The sequence below is a fragment of the Belonocnema kinseyi genome, chromosome 1 (genome assembly GCF_010883055.1).
Source record: "Belonocnema kinseyi isolate 2016_QV_RU_SX_M_011 chromosome 1, B_treatae_v1, whole genome shotgun sequence".
NCBI lineage: Eukaryota > Metazoa > Arthropoda > Insecta > Hymenoptera > Cynipidae > Belonocnema > Belonocnema kinseyi.
This window is the reverse complement of record NC_046657.1, coordinates 161559286-161569452: the sequence shown is the minus strand read 5'-3', so window position 1 is coordinate 161569452 and position 10167 is coordinate 161559286. Positions and strand designations below refer to the sequence as shown.

General features: G+C 24.4%; 1 protein-coding gene across 3 annotated transcripts in view; it reads right to left on the bottom strand.

Annotated features, from left to right (window-relative positions):
• LOC117168494 overlaps window positions 1-9547 on the bottom strand; it is a 79582-nt gene extending 70035 nt beyond the window's left edge. For 2 of the 3 annotated variants that reach the window (XM_033354201.1, XM_033354211.1), the window contains exons 1-2: window positions 9437-9544; window positions 709-766 (exon numbers count right to left, since the gene is read on the bottom strand). In XM_033354201.1, the coding sequence (XP_033210092.1) occupies window positions 709-766; window positions 9437-9464 (86 nt within the window). In that variant the 5' untranslated portion in view covers window positions 9465-9544. Of the gene's footprint in view, window positions 1-708; window positions 767-9436 lie in introns of all 3 variants that reach the window. The other variant, XM_033354217.1, reaches the window with a different exon arrangement.
• Between the last annotated feature and the right edge of the window lie 620 nt (window positions 9548-10167).

Genomic DNA, 10167 nt, shown 5'->3' with positions numbered 1-10167 from the left:
TATTTTTTTTTTTTTTTAATAATAATTGAAGAATTTTCAAGAGCTTTCGAAAGTTGTAAAGGGTTTCGAAGGACTTTAAATATTTTAGAGAATTTAAAGAGATTCCAAGCAATTTTAAAAATAATGATAATTCTTCAAAGTTTAAAAAAATTCAAAAACTTGAAAAATTAGCAAAGCGGTACTGATTTTTCTGCAAATAAAAAATCCGCATTTTCTTCCAAAAATGCGCGAAACAAGAAAAGTTTACAAAAAAAAGATGTCCTTAAAATATCTACAAAAATGACTTTACCACTATTCGATATTTCGCAAAAATTAATGTTTGTTATACAAAAAGACAAAAATTTTTTTAATTCTTTCAAAAATAAAGTGACAAAAGATAAAAATGTTAATTTCTAATTTTATTATCACTGAAAAATCATGAAAAACGATACTTCACACGAAAAATCGCCGCCGTTTTGATTTTTCCGAATTTTCCCAAATTTTATGTGCATTTCAAAGGACTGAAAGAGAGAAATTTATGGAAGACTTAATGTTTTGTAACAATTAGAGTAAAATGTTTAATATCTACAGTTCACTTCGTGGACTTCTTATTAAAAATGTTACTTAAATACATTTCTTTTAGAAAGAATAAATTATTTTAGATTCGAGCACGAGATAAATTAAAAAGAATTTTTCCTTTTAAATTAATTAAAAAATAGAAAGAAATACCTGATAACTTCATCTTGATTTAAACGGGAAATTTGTGGTTCGTCGTATTGGGTTTCCCCTGTAAATAATTTTTTTTTATTAGTAGGGATAATAGGATTTCAGCAGTTAAATAATGTTGGGAAAATAGGGAAATTTGTATTCGAAAAATGTGGATTTTCTTTAACAACCAGCGTAATATACGATAATTAAAAAATGCAGCACTTTCATTTTAAAAAACACAAAATTTAATTAACAAATATAATTATTCAATTTATAAACTAAATGATACAAGAACAAAAGTATCTCAATTGCTGCGATCATTCTGTCTTTTGCGACAACGAAAACTTAAAAAAAATATGGAAGAAAAGTCAAAAATAAAAAAATTTTAAGTACGGTGCTCTTTGTCAATTTTTATAAAAAGATGTTGCAAACACTTTCCAATTGGAGAGGTTTTCGAAAAATTGGAATAACTCTAAACAATTTTTTTTTTAGAGATTTTAAGCTCATTTTAAAGGTAAGCCTTCACAGTATTTTACGAAATTACATCAGGATACACATAAAAATAATTAAGAGAGAAAACGGCGTTTTTGTATAGATGAACTTTGAATTTTTAAATTTAAATTTCCGCAATTTTGTCAATTTTTAACTTTTTTGACAATTTTTATATAACCCACATTTTCAAGTTTCAATTGAAAAATATTTTACCGCAGTACATTGGACCTTTTTGATTGTATAAATTGTAATTGTATAAACTAAAATTTAAAAAAAGTTACATTTTCAAACAAATTGAAGAATTTTCAATTAAAATTGTTTTAAATGAAATAGTCGAATTTTCAACCAAGATGAATTTTCAACTAAAATTGTGAATCTTTAGCTAGAATAATTTAATCTTGGAGCAAAAATATGAACTTTAAACTCAGAAGATTAATTTAAACCAAAAAAACTTAAGTTCGAAACAAAAAAGATCATTTTTCAACCAAAAAAGACCAAAAAAGAAATAAATTTTTAAACAAAATAGTTACATTGTCTACAAATTAATGAACCAAGTAATTTTATTTTCAACCAAAAAGATGAATTTTTAACTGAAATTACAAAATATTTAACTAAAGTTATTTAATTTTTAACTAAAAAGAACCATTTTTAAACAAGATTAACTTGCAAAGAAAGAGATGGTTTTCTAAAAAAAATCGATTTTCAACCAAATATGTGGACTTTTAATGAAAAAGTTTAATTTTCAATTAAAAAGAGAAAAATTTTTATCCAAATTCTTGAATTTAAAACCTGATAAATTTTCACGAAGTAAATACATTTGCAGACAACTAGTTTAATTTCTAAACAAGAAATATCAATTTTCAACCAAAAATGGAATGGTTGAATTTTCTGTTAAAAAATGTAATTCTTAAGCAAAAAAGAAACGACGGATTTTCAGAAAAATACTGAATTTTTCTGCTAAGATAGTTAAAATTTAAGTTTAAAAAATTAATTTCCAGCCAGAGATGTCAGCGAAAAAAAATCTCAAAGAGCAAAAAATTGCAAAATGTTTTTCTAATAATGAGAAATAATAAACATTCAATAAGAAATTATGATTTAATTCAAGTAGAGTGAGATACTCTAAAAAAATCGTTTTTAGATAAAGTCAAAATTACTTTTTTAAATTGATCAAAATTATTTAAATAATGAAAATTTGAAGTTTTCCTCGATCGGAAGTAAATTCCCGGTTTTTTCGATTACATTCCCGGCCATTTCCTGGTCAAGTCGCCATCCTGAAGTGTTAAGTTCTATTAACATTTTCCACAGGAAATCCGTTATTTTAAATTAAAGAAATTAAATAGAAGATAAAGATTTTCATTTTTAAGCAATTTCATTTTATGTTAGTTTTTTTCGTTTTAAGTTGCTATTGTTAATAAAAAATAATTAAAATTCAAAGAATATTGTACAATATTTAAACAATAACTGGCCTTTAGGTTATGTTACTTTGATTTTTTATACAGGGTGGGCACGCTGGGGCTTACACACATGGCGAGTTGAATGCTACCCGAATTGCACAGCAGCAGGGGAGAAGCCATTATACAGGGGTATTTTCATATTTCGCGCCTTTAAAGTTGCATTCGGATCGGCCATTCGGCCAAGGCCGTGCATCTTCGGATCAAGTTCACGATAGTTTCCATGGTTGCGTTCGAAACTTCAAGCGGTTATGTTCAGATTCACCTGTTTTCCCTAATCGCTGTCAGTAAATGTAGGCAATGTTAATTTAAAGTGTACGCATGTAATATTTCATTCACTTTATTTAAAAACTATCCTGTGTATTCATAACATACCTTTTTTATACATTAAAAAGAAGCGTTAAACCCCATTCACTCTTCGCTCACTGGAAGCACAGAATATTATTACTAATTTATAGTATTTGTCACTTAGCAGCCATTCTATAATGTTATTGGCACAGAAAAAAATGACGTTTACTTCTCAGTTCACATGTCTCACTTCATTATGAATAAACACTTTTATTATTTGTAATTACTATATAACATAACCTATATTGTTTTGACACTTGTATCCGTTTGAAGTTTCGAACGCAACCATGGAAACTATTGTAAACTTGATCCGAAGATACACGGAATTGACCGAATGGCCGATTCGAATGAAACTTTAAAGGCGCGAAATATGAAAATACCCCTGTATAATGGCTTCTCCTCTGCTTTTATGCAATTCGGGTAGCATAAGTATTATAGGAGATTTTGAAAAATAGGAAAAATAGGAGAATAGGGGATTGACTGTGATCACTGGATTATGTTTATTATTTTACTAAATTTTTTGGATATGTTTTGAATAGAAATAGAAATTCTAGTAATTTTTATTCTTTTATAATTTCAGATGCTATTGATTAAATAATTTTTGAAGAAAACTACATTTCATTTTCGAAATTCTGAGATTTTATTGTTTTCCTAAACGGCTCAATTATCTTAGGTTAATGAATGTAAAGGCTTTTTTAAAAATAGCTATGTATTAAGTGTTTTCACAATCAGAAACTAGTAAAATTTTACAAATACCAAGATTAGGTTTAAAAAATTAGAAATTTCAAAAAATTAAAAACTCCAGTGTCTACTAAAAAATATTTGTTACATTCGTATTATTAATAAGTTCCCGAAACATTAAATTTGAATTAAGTATTTCAAACATTTTAAATTTTTTAATTTTCAAGTTCTAATTTATTTTAACTCATATTAGATAACAAATGTGTTATTTAAAATAATATAAACAGATTATGAGTATACAAAAAATATTTAAAGTTATAAAAATATAACTTTTAAAGTTCTACTACTTTTAAAATGATATTCTTAAATATTCTGTTTCGATATTCAAATACTTGGTAAAATAGTAGATTGTACGAATTTCAGTTTCTAAAGTTTCTTTTTTGGTTATACAATAATATTTTTGTTGAAAATTTATATTTTAGGGTTAAAAAAGTAAACTCTTTTGTAGAAAAATCGCTTCCTTAGGAAAATATTCAATCTTTTCTGATTAAAAATTAATATTTTTTTGGATTATTTCAAATATTTTTTGATAAAAATAAAAACACGTAGGGGATTATTAAAGTTATTATTTATTTTGAAAAATTTATTTTTAAAGATAACATTTTAAAAATCTGTGTTAGTTTAAATAATATTTAGGACTTTTTGAAGCATGAATAAAATCTTCTGGATTTGTTTTAAAAATTTTTGGAAATCTTTTGGTACGATTGAAAACCCTCGAAAAATGAAATTTTTTGAATCTATAAAATTTTTGGACGGTTTATAATAATAACAAATTGGAAAATTCCCGAATAATGAAATTTTCGACAGTTTATAATATTACAGAGTTTGAAATTGTTTAAATCAGGGAATTTTATAATTTAGGAATTTTCTAGTTCGGATATTTTATAATTCGTCAATATTCTGTCAGAAATTTTATTTTTCGCAAATTCTCCAACTAGGAAAGTTTATTATTTAGGAATTTAACAGTGTCAGGAATTTTGTTTTTCGGGAAAACTTCAATATTTTATTTCGAAATCTTCAGATGCCTACAGTTTGTTTCAAGTTGTTTAGAATGCTCACAAATTTTCAATGGTTTTTGAAATTTTCAATTTTTAGTTATTAGTTTTTCCCCTAAAATTTTGAAAAAATACAGGAAAATTTAAATAATTTTACATATACTTTTTTGGAAATTTGAAAAATCTTTGGGAATTGCCAGAAATTAAAATCTTTTATTTTTTATTTTTGAAACCCCTAAATTGTTTTAAATTTAAAATCTTTTGTAGAAAATCTTTAAAATCTACATCTTATTTTAAATTTATTAAAATATTTTTAAGTTTAAAATGATTGTTTCAGTATCTTTTCAAAACTTCTAAATATTTCTTTAAAGTAATTTAATTTTCATTGAGGAGAATTAATTTTTAATTAATTAAAAGACGAATTTTCAACAAATTTCATAAATTTTCAACTAACTATTTAAACAATGGATGTAGGGTTACTCCAAATTTGACTTGATTAATTTTTCGTTTATATTTGTTCATTTAAAAATTTTTCGAACTAAATAGCTTTATTTTTAAACCAAAAAGATTAATGTTTAACAAAAAGCGGACTAGATAGATTTTCATTGACAGTTAATTTTCAATTAAAAAAAGAAATCAATCTTGCACAAAGCAGCATTATTTTGTACCAAAGACATGAATTATATGATACATTTTAAATTTTGTTTGTCATCAAGACGTATTTTGTATAAAGCAGTCGATTTTTTAACGCGAGAATATGAAAAAACAGTAAAGTTTATTTACAGCCAATCAGTTGAATTTTTAGCAAAATAGTTAAACATTCCGAAAAATTACGGTTTAACAAAAAAGCGAAGTTTTAACTAAAATTATGTATCTTCAATACAAAAAATGAAATTTTAAGAAAGTAGCTTATCAGTACTTCAGTTAGATTTGAGACCAAATATCAGACTGCTAAATATTTCCCTTTTATTTATAGTCTTGCTTGTGTAGAAAGTAAATTTGTTGATCTAAAGGGAAAACTAATTTCGCATACAAAATAAAAATTTCATATAAGCATTTTCTATGTTCATTTGTTTAATTATACTCAAGATCTTATAAATATAACTTTCTTAAAATTTTTGAGAATATTAAAAAATTTTTTTGAAAATTTCATATATATGTCAAATCAAAATTTCAACAAAAAAGTTAAACTTATATTACACGGTACAATTTTAAAACCAAAAAGACGAATTCTCAATGAAATATGTTACAGTTGATAATTCAATGAAAACAATTTCACTTTTCACAAAAAGCGGTTGAATTGATTTGAAACCCAAATTTTAAACAAAATAGTAGAACCATCAACCAAAAAATATTCATTTTCAAACAGTCGTTTCCAACCAAATAAGCTTGAATATTTCCCTGAAGAGAAAATTTTTATACAAAACAGTTTACTTTTTTAATCCTAAAATATAAATTATCAACAAAATGGTTTTAATTCTCAAACAAAACAAAAAAAAGGATTCTTAAAAATTAAACTATTTCATTTAAAATTACCTTTTTCGTTTAAAATTAATGTTTTATGGTTAAAAAAGTAAACTGGTTTGTAGAATATTTGTCTCCTTAGAGCTTAGGGATATATTCAAACTTTATGGGTTAAAAACACAATTAGTGAAAAATGAATATTTTTTGGTTGATGGTTCAACAATTTTGTTTAAAATTTGTCATTTAAATCAATAAAACTGTTTTTTGTAAAAAGTAAAAATATTTTCTGATTGAATTATCACCTTTAAAAGATTCACCGAAATTTAATCATTTTTGTTTAAAAATTAAACTGATTAATTGAAGTTTAACTTTTTGTTGAGATTTCGATTTGATATAATTCATCTTAAATTTTCAAAAAGCTTTTTAAATCTTCTAAAAATTCTTAGGAGTCTTATATTCTAGGACCTTAAGTACAATTAAACAAATAAATCTGAAAAAAATGGTTATTAGAAATTTGTATTTTTTATGCAAAATTACTTTTCCCCTCAGATTGAAGAATTTACTTTCTAAACACGAAGACTATAAAAAATTCAATTATTTGTCACAAAATTATGCTGCTTTGCACAGAATTATTTTTTTTAATTGAAAATTAAATATCTTTAGTAAAACTCTAACTACTCCATTTTTTGTTAAAAATTAATCTTTTTGGTTTAAGAATATTAATAAATATTCAGTATTTTTAAAAAAGATACAGAAACGCTTTTAATCTTAAAAATATTTTTATGAATTTGAAAGAAAATTTAGAACTTTGAATATTTCAAACAAAAAAGTCAGAAATTAAAAAAAGAAAAATTAACGGTTTTAGGAAAAAAAATCTTAAAATATCTGAAAAAATGTAAACTGATTTTTTATTTTAAAAGAATATTTAAAAAGATATTGCAGTTATCCCAAAGGATTTCCAAAATTGCCAAAAAGGAATTTGGAAGGTTTTACGTAAATTATTTCAATTTTCCTTAATGTTTTTCAAAATTTTATGAAAAAATCGAATCACTGAAAACATTAAATTTCAAAAACAATTGAAAATTTGAAAACGTTTTAAAAAACTTGAAAAAGCATGCAGGAATCTAAAGGTTTCGAAGCAAATTTTTTAAAGATTTGGTTCTTGGGAATAATTAGTGTTATTATATATTTTGAAAAAAATTATTTTAAGAGAAAATTTACAAAGATTTGAAAATATCACAAAAGATTGAAACCGTTAAAAAATCGCGAAAAATAAAATTTTCGAATAATAAACTTTTAGAATTGGAAAATTAGCGAATAATAAAATTTCCGAGTTATAAAATTCCCGAATTAAAAAATTGTCGAATCATAAAATTTTCGAGATTTTTAAGTAGTCTCAAAAGATTTCTAAAATTGCAAAAAACGAATCCGGAAAATTGTTGGACAATTTTAGAAATATATTTAGTCAGTTTAATAGCTATTTAGGAATTTAAAACCTTTTCAAAAATTTATCAAATATTTTAAAATATTTTCCAAAACACTTCTTCAAAAAAATCCTGCAAAACTTAAAAAATAAATAGTTGTTAGATTGTCCATAATTTGTACAAAATGTTATACAAATGAAAAGTAAATTTAATTTCTTAAATTATTAAATCAATCTATTTTAGTTAAGAATACAATTGTTTAAAAATAATTAAAAAATGTTTGCACGCGAAATGAAAATTTCGAATAATCATTTTTTTAAGTTTATTTGTTTAATAATATTTAAGGTTCTGAATATGCTTTTCTTAAGATTTTTTTAGAAAATTCAAACAGATTTCTGAACATTTCAGGCACATGTATCTAATCAAAATTTCATAAAAAAAGTTAAACTTTAATTAAACAGTCCAATTTTTGAACGAAGAAGATGATAGTTGCATTGATTTAAGAGACAATTTTTCAACAAAATGCTTGAACCATCAACCAAAAATATTAATTTTGTAACAAAAAAAACAAAACATTTAATATTTTCCTAAGAAGTTGAATTTTCTACGAAATAGTTTACTTTTTTTAACCCTAAAATATAAATTTTGAACAAAAAAGTTCATATTTAACCAAACAGTTCAATTTTCAAACAAAAAAGATTAATTAATTTAAATATAATGAATAATAATGACTAATTAATGATAATTAAAATTCATCTCCTTAGGAAAATATTAAATTTTTGTTGGGTAAAATAAATATTTTTTGGTTGATGGTTCAAACATTTTTTTTTAAATTTGTCTTTTGAATAAATGAAACTATTTTTAGTAAAAAGTAAAAATAATTTTTGATTTAATTAATCTTGGTTTGAAAATTAAACTTAACTTTTTTGTTGAACTTTTCCAAAAAATCTTTGAAAAATTATATTCCCAGGACCTTAACTATTATTAAAGAAATAAACCTAAAAAAATGTTGATTCAAAAATTGTATTTTGCACACAAAAACTATTTTTCACCTAAAAGAAAAAAAAATTAAATTGCAGGAAACATTCTTAAAATAATTTTATTTTTCGTAGGTCTGCAACATTTTTTATTAAAATTAATATTTTTTATTTTAAATGCTACCCTCAGTGATATTTTTTTATTCATAAATCATTAAAAAATGATTTTTTGGAAATTATCTGATTGCACAATTGAGGGAGATTTAAATTTCGAACTGTCATATTAATGTCAAGTGTCAAAGACAAATAATAACAATAAATTTCACCTGAAAAAAATGAGATTAAACTGATAATATCCACTATCACCGACATTAAAAAAAATCACACATGAAATTACTCCAAAAAAAGAAATGATAAATATTAATAAACAATTATACATCCAAGATTCAGAAATTCGAAAAATCTAAAATCGAGTTGTCAGTGCCAAAATTAATCGGTACAAATTCTCTCGATTTCTTCGCGAATTAAGTATTAATCCCGACGAAAAGAGTCTAAAAAATGGGAAAAAAATTTAACTGTATAATATTTGGAGTGGAATATAAAATTCGAATTTTCGTACCCAGGACTCACTTCTTTGTCTTACACTAGCCACTTGAAAATAAACAAACCACGAAAGTATCGCCTGCACTCGGCTTTTTTTCAGTCGAAAATAAATAAACGAAAACTGCCATTATCAGAGGTCAGTCACTTCGCGAATGGAAGAGACAAGCGTCAAAATTGGAGGAGACATTTTTTCGATCCAGTTTGTTTATTTTCTGGGTTTCTGTAGTTTTATGATATAATGAAAATCGACTTACAATTGTCCAGGAGATTAATTTGAGACATTTTAATCTCGTGTGCAAACCCGGCTTCTTTTTCTTTTTTTCGTCCCACGAGGCCAATTCCCAAGAACCACCACCGAAAGACCGAAAATCGCTTGCAAGGATCGATGGCCGTAGTGGCGCCGTCACGCGGTAAGCTCGGCAACTATCCACCAGGGATGAACGAATGCCACGGGGCCCCGCGAACTCCCAAATTTTAAATAAGGATTTGCCTGGATAAATCAATTTGAAAATAATTTCTTTTGAAAATACATTAGCCATAAAAAAGTGAAAATTAAATTGACACACATTTTTTGTCGCATAGCGACATTTTTATATTTTTTACGAATATTAAACATTTTTTTAGGGTAGAATTATTTTCAAAACCTTCCTTTTTAAACTTTCAAAATAAAAAAAAAACTTGTAAAAATAATAAAAAATGGTAAGTTTATTCTAATTTAGAAAATTATAAAATTTTTTTTTTAATCCTTAACTATTTTTTTTTTAAATTTTTAGAAATAATAGCAACTAATATAGCCCACTTTCAATACATTATTCATTTCTTTTTTGAAAACATTGCACTTTTGGTAATTTTGGAGATTTTTAGATATTTCTTGTTTAAGTTTATTAAGTTTTTTGCACTCTTTAAAAATCCACAAAAAAGTTTCAAAAATAGTAAAAAATGGCTGGGTTCTTCCAATTTAAAAAATGCAATAAAAAAATTTCTC